General features: G+C 40.2%; 3 protein-coding genes across 3 annotated transcripts; 1 reads left to right on the top strand and 2 right to left on the bottom strand.

The window, feature by feature from the left end:
• Window positions 1–1,545: 1,545 nt before the first annotated feature.
• On the top strand, window positions 1,546–4,594 carry LOC117269884 (tripartite motif-containing protein 16-like). The gene has a single exon (XM_078162061.1). The coding sequence runs from the start codon at window positions 1,591–1,593 to the stop codon at window positions 3,352–3,354; it is 1,764 nt and encodes a 587-aa protein (XP_078018187.1). The 5' UTR covers window positions 1,546–1,590; the 3' UTR covers window positions 3,355–4,594.
• Window positions 4,595–6,822: 2,228 nt separating this feature from the next.
• brcc3 (BRCA1/BRCA2-containing complex, subunit 3) lies at window positions 6,823–8,344 on the bottom strand. Its single transcript, XM_033646278.2, has one exon. It carries the CDS (start codon window positions 8,237–8,239, stop codon window positions 7,457–7,459), a length of 783 nt encoding a protein of 260 aa, XP_033502169.1. The 5' UTR covers window positions 8,240–8,344; the 3' UTR covers window positions 6,823–7,456.
• A 1,033-nt stretch (window positions 8,345–9,377) lies between these two features.
• LOC117269347 (E3 ubiquitin/ISG15 ligase TRIM25-like) lies at window positions 9,378–12,380 on the bottom strand. The gene has a single exon (XM_033646306.2). The coding sequence runs from the start codon at window positions 12,251–12,253 to the stop codon at window positions 10,583–10,585; it is 1,671 nt and encodes a 556-aa protein (XP_033502197.2). The 5' UTR covers window positions 12,254–12,380; the 3' UTR covers window positions 9,378–10,582.
• Window positions 12,381–12,900: the final 520 nt, after the last annotated feature.

The raw sequence follows: 12,900 nt of genomic DNA, 5'->3' as shown, positions 1-12,900 counted from the left end.
CGACACCGTACCTACAGCGTAGGCTCTGCATCAATGTAGAGCCTATGCCGTAGCCTACACCGTAGGCTGACATGCAACTCCCCATAAATGAAACATTTTGGCAAAGTAGACCTGTCTATTTTTGTAAGCTGAAACCAATTCCCTCAGTGGAAACAAAGCTTTAATTTACTTTAATTTTGAACATAAGAAACAATAAATTGTTAAAGACAATAAAGCCTCCCCAAAATAGCATTTTAAGTCTTGTGTGTGATTTATCCTGGCTTCATATGAGCAGAGGAAATCCTTGCTCAATGCTAGGCTAATTTATACAATGTAAAATGCTATAGGCTTGTGCTAATAACATTAGCATGTTGTATTTGTTTGGAAAACATGTTTATTATCAGACAGTTGTTTTGTCCGTGAAACTTGTGAGTTGTAATGGAGCCGGATTTTGTAATGTTACCTTTGTTAAATGTTGCTGTTGAAAAGGAGGAAAAGTCCACTAGCTGCTAGGCTAATTTATACAATGTAAAATGCCATAGGCTTGTGCTAAAAACATTAGCATGTTGTATTTGTGGGGAAAATATGTCCAGATAAAGACAGGTGTCCACTTAATTATTAACAAATAAAGAGAGAAAAAAACAAGAGCTACTATAGTCAATAGCTGAACTAGACAAACATTATGCATTGACCCTAACTGAAATGCAGACAGAATTTAAGCTCCTATCAACAAGGGAGGCAGAGATATTGCTACTCGAAACCCGAGACATCTTATAGACCCTTTTAGGGCCAACGTCACAATGTTTTTTGCAAAAGTCTAATAACCCGAGAGGAAAATCCCACTGGTCTAGGTAACCAGGCAATGTTGACTTCTGTGATGACCTAAAAATACTGAATAGAAACCACTCCTCGGATTGCTCAATCACTGTTCATTACAACAACGGTTTTTCATCATGCCCTGAGGCCAAGTGTGTGTGTGTGTGTGTGTGTGTGTGTGTGTGTGTGTGTGTGTGTGTGAAATACCATAACAACTTTGTTTCATGAAGTCAAGTCAGGTCTTAATCATTTTGATTGCCCAAACATGTTTGTGATTGTTCATAAGAATGATGATGTGCCAAAAAAAACTTGGAAGAGTCATTTCATGGAAAGATCTTATTTCAAAAGAAAGCAAAAACTGAGAAAGGAGCTGTGGGTAGTGAATATTAATTACAAAAAATAAAATAAAGGTTTGTAAAACCAACTGATCTGGTCAGCAGGACACAGAAGACAGCTGTGGACTTCCAAAACAAGCAAGGCATGTTAAACCTGCTAAAAGACTTACTTTTTTATTTTATCTTTGCAGGTAGGGTCAGTTTAGAGCACTTAATATTTTGGTTGTCTTGTCCAGTTTGTATCATCTGATCTTCATGTAGGAAACTGGATTACAACTAAAGTTCAAACTGCTTCTCTTAGGAATTAATTAAAAACTCAACAACAACCTGTTTGTGTTCATCCTTTAGGGGATGAACACAAACAGGTTGTTTCTAAGCACTCCTCTTTCGGGAATGAAGCAGTAAACCACTCCCTCTTTGTTCAAAAGCTCCACAATATTCATTATCAGCGAGAAGTAAAATGGCACAGCAAGGAGATCAGTTTAGCCTGAGAAAACTCTGCTGTTCGATCTGTCTGGATCTACTGAAGGATCCGGTGACTATTGCCTGTGGACACAACTACTGTATGAGCTGTATTAAAAGCCACTGGGACAAAGAGGATCAGAGGCAAATCCACAGCTGTCCTCAGTGCAGACGGACCTTTGTACCGAGGCCTGCTCTGGTGAAAAACACCATGTTAGCAGATTTAGTGGAGGAACAGAAGACGACAGGACTCCAAGCTGCTCCAGCTGATCACTATGCCAGACCTGAAGATGTGGCCTGTGATTTCTGCACTGGGAGAAAGCGGAAAGCTGTCAAGTCCTGTCTGCAGTGTCTGGTTTCTGCCTGTAAGCAGCACCTCCAGCCTCACTATGAAGTTGTTCCATTAAAGAAACACAAGCTGGTCGACCCCTCGAAGGAGCTTCAGGAGAACATCTGTACTCGTCACAGTGAGGTGATTAAGATTTTCTGCCGCACTGATCAGCAGTGTATCTGTTATCTGTGCTCCTTGGATGAACATAAAGGCCACGACACCGTCTCAGCTGCAGCAGAAATGAGGAAAAAGCAGCAACAGCTCAGTGTGAGATGGCAACACATCCCTCCGAGAATCCAGAACAGAGAGAAAGATGTGACGGTGCTTCAGCAGGAGCTGGAGGCTATCAACCGCTCTGCTGATAAAGCTGTGGAGGACAGTGAGAAGATGTCCACAGAGCTAGTCCAACTTATTGAGAAAAAAAGGACAGATATGAAGCAACGGATCAGATCCCGGCAGAAAAGTGAAGTCAGTCGGGTCAAAGAGCTTCAGGAGAAGCTGCAGCAGGAGATCACTGAACTGAGGCAAGGATGCGATCAGCTGAAGAAGCTCGTACAAACAGAGAATTACACCCAGTTTCTGCGGAGCTACCCCTCACTGCCAAACCTTACCAACTTTAAGGAGTCATCCAGCATCAAAATCCATCCTGTGCGACACTTTGAGGATGTGACTGCAGCTGTGTCAGAAGCCGGAAAAAAACTACAGGACACTTGTAACAAGGAATGGAACAAGATCTCAAAGACAGTGACTGAAGTGGATGTTTTACTTCCTCAAAATCCCCAGACGAGAGCTGAATTATCACAATATGCAGTTCACAAGAATTGGTTCGAACTTGATCCAAACACAGCAAGCATGCAACTGGTATTATCTAAAGAGAACCGAAAAGCAACACTGGTGAGAGATGAACAGTCATATCCCGTTCATCAAGACAGATTTATGAGCAGGTCTCAGGTTCTGTGTAAAAAAAGTCTGACGGGTGGACGTCAGTACTGGGAAGTGAAGTGGAGTGGTTTAGGAGTTTCAGTAGCAGTCGCATACAAGGCCATTGCCAGAACAGGAGATGAAAGTAGGTTTGGAGAAAATGACACGTCTTGGACATTAGACTGTGTGAAGAAAAGTATGCATACGACTTACGATTTCAAACATAACGGTAGCAAAACTACCATCACAAAACCTCTGTCCTCCAGAGTAGGAGTGTTTCTAGATTACAAGGCAGGTATTCTGTCCTTCTACAGCGTCTCTGAAACTATCACTCCAATCCACAAAGTCCAGACCACATTCACTGAGCCTCTCTACGCTGGACTCGGTGTTTGCTATTTTGGATCTACAGCTGAATTTTGGGAAGTCAAGCAGGCAAGAGTTGATGCGGGAGTTTTCCCTCCAAACAACAGTTGTTTAGATCAGCAAACAGAGTGGGCTTTTGCAAATTAGATAAAGGCTGACTCAGCTCAAAATGGACATTCATCCACAGGAAAATGTGACCTTTTGTTTGGTGTATATAGTTGTGCTAAATTTCCATATTTGCATTGTTGCTGTCATATTTTCTGCCCTGTTTGTTTGTTAGGGCTTCACTGAGCAGCACTGCAAGTCTTCTTCTTTTAATCACAGCTGACTAGTTGATTACATGTTTATTCTCACATTGTCAGAGTATTCAGAAGAGTAGAGTTAAGTTTTTGTTTTTTTAAGATATTTTTTGGGGCATTTTTAAGCCTTTAATCGATAGGACAGCAAGCATGAAAGGGGGAGAGAGAGAGAGAGAGAGGGAGTGACATGCAGCAAAGGGGCCACAGGCTGGAGTCGAACCCGGGCCGCTGCGGCAACAGCCTTGCACATGGGGCGCCCGCTCTACCACTAAGCCACTGACGCCCCAAGAGTAGAGTTAAGTTTTGATCATTTTTCTAATTCATCACTAGGGAAATTATTTCTTTCTTTTTTTTTACCATACTGTTGCTGTGTGTACAGTAAATATGTAGATGAAAAGCTACACATGATTGAGTCCTGTAGAAGAATTTATTGATTTGATATATGAACAAAGTTGATTTATTTTCCTTGAAGTAAAGAAGTGTGTTTGTTCCAGGAGTTTTGTATTTTTCAGTAGTTTTTTATTTCATTTCATTTTAAATTTTTGATTTTATTCAGTTATGTACCAGTTAGTTTTCAGAGTGGCTTTTTGGTTTAAGTTTAGTTTTTATTGCTTAAAAATGTAACGTTTAAGTCTAGTTTTTATTAGTTTCTGTAATAGCTGCTTTAGTTGTTGTTGTTTTTTTTAATAGTATGAGGGTATTTGTCTGGGGCAAGATTTAAGGAATCTTGCCCCAGACAATTTAAACAAATTGACAAAAACTAAACCCTAAGACATTTCCTGTCTATTTTTACTTTATTTCAGTTGGTTTTGTAAATACACAATATTGCTTCAGTTAATTTTGGGGGTTTTTTTTGACCGAAACCGTAAAACTGGTTTGAGTGACACATCAAAGGAATTACTGAGTACTGGAGAAGGATTAGATAAGTGTATACTTCCTCCTACTGCTGTTCAAACATGTAAGCTTTAATTTGTGTTGTCCAAGAGAATTTATTCATTAAGTAAGTCTGTATATGGGTTTATTGTTAATTTAATTTTATTGTTGTTTTTTTGTTTTATGTTTAAAATAAAATTCAATTAAACAATCAATTTTCTTCAGACAATGGTTGAAACAAGAAACAAAACTAAAAACTAAGAGAAACTGAGGTGCAAAAACTCAAAAAGAGATAAAGTAGGTAATCTTGCAACGTCTAAACACGTTAATGTGTTAATGATAAATGGAGATGATGAGCGTCACCAAGGGAAAGGGAAGCCAGTGGGGACACCTTGTGGTACAACACAGACATGACAAACACTTCTGTGTCTTGCATTGTTTCACTCACTTGACGAAGCTAAACTACAACAAAAAAATTTAAAAGCAACACTTTTGTTTGTGCTCCCATTTTTTACAGGTTTGAGCCAAAGATCTCAGACTGATTTGTATGCACTTGATAGATATTTCAGATTTTGGTGCTACAGATGTCCCTAATGCTGACTGCAGGAGTGTCCACCAGAGCTGTTGCCCCTGAACTCAATGATCATTTCACTACCATAAGCTGTTTCCATTGTCATTTCTGTGAGTTGGTAGCACATTCAACCAGCCTGATTGTGACCATCTCGAGGCACACCTGTGTGGTAATGATGCTGTTTAATCAGCATCTTGTGCCGCACCTGTCAGGTGAGGGGATTATCTTTAAAAAGGAGATGGGCCAAATTTTGACAGAAATATACGTATTGTAGAAGGAGTCTTATGACAAAGGATCAATCTTGCAGCCTTTACGGGATTTTATTCCAGACACACATACAGATTTCACATATTGCAGCAATGAGACAGCCTCGTCGAGCAGTTCACCGATCATTTTTATACTCCTCCTCAGATAAACACAATACCTAACTTTCTGTGTGTGTGTGTGTGTGTGTGTGTGTGTGTGTGTGTGCCGAATCCAGCACTCGCGCATATCTTCATCGTACTTGGCGTTCTACCACACTTTGTTCTGCCAACGACATCTATTTCCCCATCACAATGTTTGCCAGGTCACTCTGCTCAAAGACTCTTCCCCAGAGTGAGACCGTTCAGGGTTGCTCAGTTTTAATAAGTATGTTGTGCTTCTAACTTGACCTTAAGGGTCAAGTATTTCTAGGCCTTTTCCCCACCACAGTTTTGAGCGCATAAAAAAAGTCTTAGATCTTTAACTTAAACCTGTGAAAAATGGGATCAAGAACAAAAGTTGTATTTAATTTTTTGTTCAATACAAATATGTTTAATTTATATGGCAATGATACGGTCTTCTTTTTAACAAATAATAGCAATGGGTTAAATGATAAAAACTCTAGATTCTCTTATGACCATTGGGGGAAATAAGTCACTGCTGATCAGTTTTGGATTGTTGGTTGGACAGTATGAGAAAGCTGAAGACAAAATGATGACTGAATCATTGGGCGTTAGAAAATTGTGATGGCATTAACTACGCCACTCGACTGGGCCGATTCTTGATCAGTTGATGTATTTCATCACACTGATTCAAAAATCCTGTTAATCCATCATTACCACATGTAATGAAGCCCTGCCTAATGATGACAAAATGTCCATGACAGTTTCCCAAAGCTGAAAGTGACACCTTTGTCTCACCAACAGTCCACAACCAAAGCTGGAACGAAAACTTTCGCTTGATTCGTTATTTAAAGATCGATTCTCAAAATAGTTTTTTCTTCTGTCGATCAGCTCATACTCATCTTCATCCTTCAAACCAAGTACCACAAAATTATAACGTTGACTGGAATGACGAGCGGCAGTCTAAAATCTCTGCAAGTTGATTTTAACACTGTGTTGACATTAATGGAAACCAGCTGGTGGCAGCATGGTCTTATGTGCACAAGATAATAATGTGAGCACACAGCTCAATAATCCGTGTGCTCACATTATTATTAATCAAGATATTTTTAAAGCAATGTTGTCCAGCATTACATAGTAACAGTTTGCAGTTGTGGTGATTTGCTGCTTCAGTTTAGCTTATGTGACAGTAAATTATAAATCTGAGTATCTTGAAAGTACTTTGGTTTTGGACAGTTGGTCACACAAAACATTTGAAGACATCAATTTGGTGATTTAGAAAATGGTGATGGCCAGTTTTCACGATTTTCTAATTTTTTTTTAGACCAAATGATTAATGAATTTAAAAAAAGCAGATTATTTATTATTGAATCATTAGTTTAAGCCCCCATCTTAACACAATATTTTTTAATTCTAAATATTTATACTTTATTTTCTATATGTATAATACATTAGGCAAAATAATGATTTAAAATAAGACAGAAGAAGAAGAAGAAGTAATCAGGACTTTGATTTTTACCTGACATTTAATGCAAACATTTGCTATTAGACATTTTTCAATACTTTACATTATGGACACTTCTCGGCTGGTACAGCAAAAGTATTGAGGTTCAAAAATATGGATCTAGAACAGTGATTTTGGCATCAAAAATAAATTTTGGCAGTGAGAAAGAAAACATTGGCGCTGAAAAAAATTCACTGAAAAATAAAACACAGGCATTGAAATTATTTTTTATTTTATTCTAATATTGTTTGTATTCCAATGCGTTTTCAATGACAATCTTTCATTTTTTTCTTCATGATATTCTCTTTATGTTTAATATTTCCCTGCAATTTTTTTTTAAATGACACTAAAAAAATTAAGAAAATCAGGCAAAAAATATAAATAATAAAATACATTTTTATGCTTGTGTTTTGTTTTTCAATTTATTTATTTTTTTTGGGCCAATATTATCGTTTTCAATGCCAAATTTTGTTTTCAATGCCAAAACTTAGTGACACTGTTGTACCTCCATGGAAGGCAAGAAAATGGTGAAGAAGCCAACAGGAAAAACAGCAGATCGTTTCTTTAGTCCAACAACAGAAGAAGAACCGATGGTGTCCTCCACACCGTCCTCCTCCACCCTCGCTGTCCCCCCGGCTCACAGAGCAGCCAGCTCCTGCAGCAGCCTCTCCTTCTCCTGCTGCAGCTCCACGATGCTCTGCTTGTTCTGTTCCAGCCGGTCCTCCAGCCACTGCAGCAGCGGCCCGCTCACCGCCGACATCTGGCTGCACAGGTTCTTGGTGAACACCGAGCCGTTGTGGATCTTGGTGACCGGGTCCAGGTGCGCCAGGCTGTGGATCTTCCGGTACGTGTCTTGCTCCTCCTGACACAGGATGCGCGGGAGCTCCACGGCCGACTCCAAGCACACCTTACCGATGGCCTCCCGGGGCACGACGTGGATGGGGATCTCCACCCGCTCGTACTCGGAGCCCTTCTGCGCCTGCGCGGACTGGAAGCAGGTGTACAGCACCCGGCCCGTTTTGGTGTTTTTGTCCTCTATGAAGCAGGAGAAGATGAGGCCCACGAAGCACTGGTCCAGCATCTGGTACATCGCCTGGGTCCTCACGTCAACATGGGAGGGCCACACGGTGATGTGCGGGTGGGAGTGGTACCAGCCGACCACCCGCATCGGCCTGCCGGTCATGTCGGCCAGCCTCTCCGCCTCCGTGGAGGCTGCTGACAGCTGCTCCGGGGAGATCTCTACCCGGTCCTTCCTCTTGTCCGAGCGGCGGAGGATGATGACGGAGTGGATGTGGACGATCCGGGTAGTCTCCACCTCTCCGATGCACAAACCCATCACTTCCTCTTTCTCTGTGCTGAGCGCGTGATTCATACATACCAGGAAGGCGTCTGACTCCAGGTGGACGGCGCTCACCGCCATTATGTCCCAAATATTAACTTCTCTGCCCGGTGCGAAGACGACAACATCAACAGACACAGGAGCAGCGCTTCACTTCCGTGTTCTGGTGTGCTACACAAAAACAGTCCGTGTTGGCGCAGTCGGGCTCTTCCGTTGACAAATGGTTCCGCTTATTAACATATTTTTGAGGTTCTCTTGGTAAAATAAGTTCCCTCTGAATCCTCTCTGACTCTAATATAATACTTTAGAAACATTATATATCAGTATTATTTATTAGGCATCACAATGGCCCCTCTTAGTTTCTATTATTATTATTATAATTATTATTATTATTATTATTATTATTATTTTGTTAATTATTTTTATTTTATTTTCATTCATCCTTCATTCATTAATTTTTTGTAACTGCAAGGGGGCTGAACCCAAAATTTTATTTATTATATTTTTTCATTTTATTTTATTTTATTTTGTTTGGTTTTATTTGATTTTTAAAAGGTGTAGGCTACTTGCACAGGCCTTTATACGCCACCAGTACTGCTCTTCACTGCTTTTTTTTTTTGTTTTATTTTCTTATTTTTCATTATTTTCAGTTGTCTTTTTTTGTTTGTTTTGGTTTTTATTTTATTTTATGTTTTAAAGGTGTGGGCTACTTGCTATACACCACTTTTACTGCCTTACATTGCTTTTATTTTTCATTTTATTTTCTGATTTTTTAACTACAGAGGGAGTCCTTGCAAAACTTCATTTTATCTGAGTATAATGGCAATAAAGATCATTCATTCATTCATTTAATAATAATAATAACAAAGAAAGATGTTAAAATATGAACAGCATTTTAATTTATAATGTTTAAACTATGTTGAGAGTAGTATAACATCCTTAGTGTTTTGTACGTAGGATCTACCACTGTCAGAAAAATGTTTTTAAAAGTATATTTGCCTTTTAAATCTGGTGAAGTATGAGTATAAACTAAATAAAATGTAAGTACTCAAGTAAAGCTCAGCCACCTCAAAACTGTAGGCCTACTCAAGTAAGTTTAAATTCACAATTTTCAGACAGCTGGTTGTTTTCAGTTCTCATTTTTATTATTATTATTATTATTATTATTATTATCAGTTAGTGTAATACTGAATGAACATCAAGTTTCAAGGAAGCCAAATTGATAATATTAAGTTTATTTGCAAAGAGATTTTCATCATTATTGTATACAAAGATCATACAACAGGTTTGTAGAAAACAAAATCACAAGTTCAAAGCAAAAGTGCACTGGTTACATAAAATAAATGAACACTATAAGTAAAGGTGCAAATTTAATCACTGTGCAACTGCCTAAGTATTTATATATAAAAACAGTGCAAATAGTGCACTGGTTGCATATTGTGTGCCTGAGGCTAAGTCTTTGGGAATGCATTTTTAAAAATGTATTAGGAAGACTGAACCTTCGGTGATTGGAGTAATGTGAGTTTCTGTAAATACTGGAATAAATCATGTCTGTCTGGATTGACTGTAAATCTACCTATAAATCAACTGCTGATTTATTTCTTCATTATCAAAATGTACTGGAAATAAACATTTCAAATTTCATGAGTAAACATGGCAGAAAAAAGACTGCAACCACACTCATAAATCCAAAATGTGCCATATCTTGGCTTCTCAAAGGAAGAGGAGCAGCTGCAGTAAACATCGCCTGAACTACCCCATGAGCCCAAACCATAATAATGTGATAATAACGACAGATGTATTTGCATAGCTCTATGATAGGGTTATTGTTTGATAATGGTTATACATTTCAGTCTTATAGTTCCTGCAGAGTGAGATCAAAATGAAAAAGACAAAGCAAAACCTGTTATGAAATCATGAAGCACGTTTGAATCTCTGTGAAGCTAATGAGACATTCCCATAGACTATAAGAGAAGTGCACCTGTTATATAGCCTCTGGGTCTGTCAAGGAAAGCCAATGATGCATTCTTACTAAAGGCCAGCAGGTGGCGACTCTAGTGATGGTAAAAATTTGCCACATTGTATTTAAGTCTATCAGAAAATACCCTCAGTAAACATTTTCCTAAAGAGTTTATGGTCTCAGTTGCTGGTTTCCAGTCTTCTTTTGTAAATGATACTCCCATCTAGAGTAAAATAAACAAGAAAGCAGGGTATGCTTTAGGACATGTCCACCCTGTGATTGATAAGTTGTGCATAGTGTCCTCAGGTTTTCACTCAGATCCACCTCTCGCTCCTCCACATATGGTCACTTCTGGCTTCAAAAAAACAAGATGGAAACCAAAATGCCAAACTCAAGGCTTCAAAACAGTAGTCCACAAACCAGGTGACGTCACACCCCTGCACTTATTGCCTCCTAACTTCTATCTACTCAAGCTTCGAGAACTCCGCAGCAGATCCGTCACCATGTGAACCAAAAACACCAAGTCCCTGATAGAGCGGCTTAGTGAATGTGGTCTGGACTCTGTGGAGGAGAGTCATGGTGTCAGAGACGCTGTAGAAGGACAGAATACCTGCAGGGTGATCCAGGTACACTCCCACTCTGGAGGACTGAGGGCCTGAGATGGGAGTGCCGATACCTTTATGTCTGATCTGATAACTGTTGTTGTAACACTCCAGAGCCCAAGACTTGTCATCATTTCCAAATCCACTTTCATATCCTGCTCTGCTGATATCCTTGTACGTGACTGCTACTGAGACCTCATATCTGCTCCTCTCCACCTCCCAGTAGTGTCGTCCACTCAGACTCTCTTTGCTCAGAACCTGAAACATGTCAGTAAATCTGTCCTTATGACTAGAATAAAGCTGCTTGTCAGCCATTACTGTTGCTTTTCTGTTCCCATCAGACAATAACAGCTGTGTGTTTACTGTGTTTGGATCCAGTGTGATTAGTTGTGAATACTGTAAGAATTCAGGTCTGGTCTTGGGCTGAGGTTGTGGCAATATAACCTCCACTTCAGGCTCTGATATGTTGGTCCACACGTCACTAAGAATGTCCTGTAGCTTGTCTCTGGCCTGTGACACAGCCGCAGTCACATCCTCAAAGTATTGCAGAATGCTCTTACTCATGCTGGGTGAATCTGTAGGTTTACTAAGACATGACAGGGAGGGGTAATTGTATAGAAACTGGGTGTGGTCCTCTGTGTGTGAGAGCTGCTCCAGTTCGATGTCTTTCCTCTTCAGCTCGTTGATCTCCTGCTGCAGCTTCTCCTGACGCTCTATAGCCCGACGAACTTCAGTTTTCTGTCGGGATCGGATCTGCTGCTTCACATCAAAACTTCTATTTTTGATAAGATGGACCAGCTCAGTGAAGATCTTCTCACTGTTCTTCGCCGCTTTATCAGCAGAGTGATTGATAGCCTCCACCTCCTGTTGTAGCGCCTTCACAACTTTCTCTCTGTTCTGGATTCTCCGCTGGATCTTTTGTTGACTCACCCCGAGCTCTTTCTGCCTCTCAGCCCTTTCTGTTGAAGCTAAGACTGTCATGTGATCTTTATGTTCATCCAAGGAGCAGAGAATACAGATACACTTCTGATCAGTGCGGCAGAAAATCTTCATCACCTCATTGTGACGAGTACAGATGTTCTCCTGAAGCTTCTTGGAGGGGTCGACCAGCTTGTGTTTTTCAAAGGCAGGGGATTCATAGTGAGGCTGGAGGTGCTGCTCACAGTAAGACACCAGACACTGCAGACAGGACTTGACAGCTTTCAGCTTTCTCCCAGTGCAGACATCACAGGCCACATCTTCAGGTCCGGCATAGCAGTGATCAGCTGGAGCAGTTTGGAGTCCTGTCTTCTTCAGTTCCTCCACTAAATCTGCTAACATGGTGTTTTTCACCAGAGCAGGCCTCGGCATGAAGGTGTGTCTGCACTGAGGACAGCTGTGGGTTTGCTTCTGATCCTCTTCATCCCAGTGGCTTTTAATACAGCTCATACAGTAGTTGTGTCCACAGGGAATAGTCACAGGATCCTTCAGTAGATCCAGACAGATCGAACAGCAAAGCTTTTTCCGATCCATCAGGTTTTGTTGCTGCGCCATTTCACCTCTCAGAGAAATAGTTTCACTTTCTCACACAAGATAAAAACTGAGAAGTGATCCAAACAAAAGCGCAGTTCCCTCTTCCTCTCATGTTTGCATGCTCATCTGCAGTGAATGGGGCTTCACTTAACAACATGTTGGTTACGCCCATCTGTGCACTGGCAGATCTGCAAAAGAGGCGGGACACAGGAAATGTCTAGACTGAATGGAAGTGGCTGTGTTGGACAGCAGCAGGAGGAGGGAGGGGTTATTTACGCTAAGATTCAGTTCAGGAAGAGGAGCGGTTTCAGTGAGGCAGCTGGTTTACAGCCCCTGTTTACAAGAAGTGAAGGGTATAGGACATAAAAGTAGTTCAACCTAATAACATTGTCTGCTTACAGTGCAACATTAAAACTAACCCAGCCAATGATGAGTTTAATTATAGGTTGATATGATGACCAAAACCTCTTGTATTTACCACAAGTTCCCTATGATTGCTTTGTCATCTCTGTCAGAACCTTGTCATGTCAGCCTTTAAATGCTGACCCAAAGTCATAAAATGTTATCTATACACTCTACTATATTTTATTGACATGACATATTCGTATAGAAGTTAAAGCATTTGTAATAGGATTCCTTGACAGTACACTTCAGCAACATGTGTTTTG

The sequence above is a fragment of the Epinephelus lanceolatus genome, chromosome 19 (assembly GCF_041903045.1).
Source record: "Epinephelus lanceolatus isolate andai-2023 chromosome 19, ASM4190304v1, whole genome shotgun sequence".
NCBI classification, from domain to species: domain Eukaryota; kingdom Metazoa; phylum Chordata; class Actinopteri; order Perciformes; family Serranidae; genus Epinephelus; species Epinephelus lanceolatus.
This window is presented reverse-complemented; position numbering and strand designations above follow the sequence as displayed.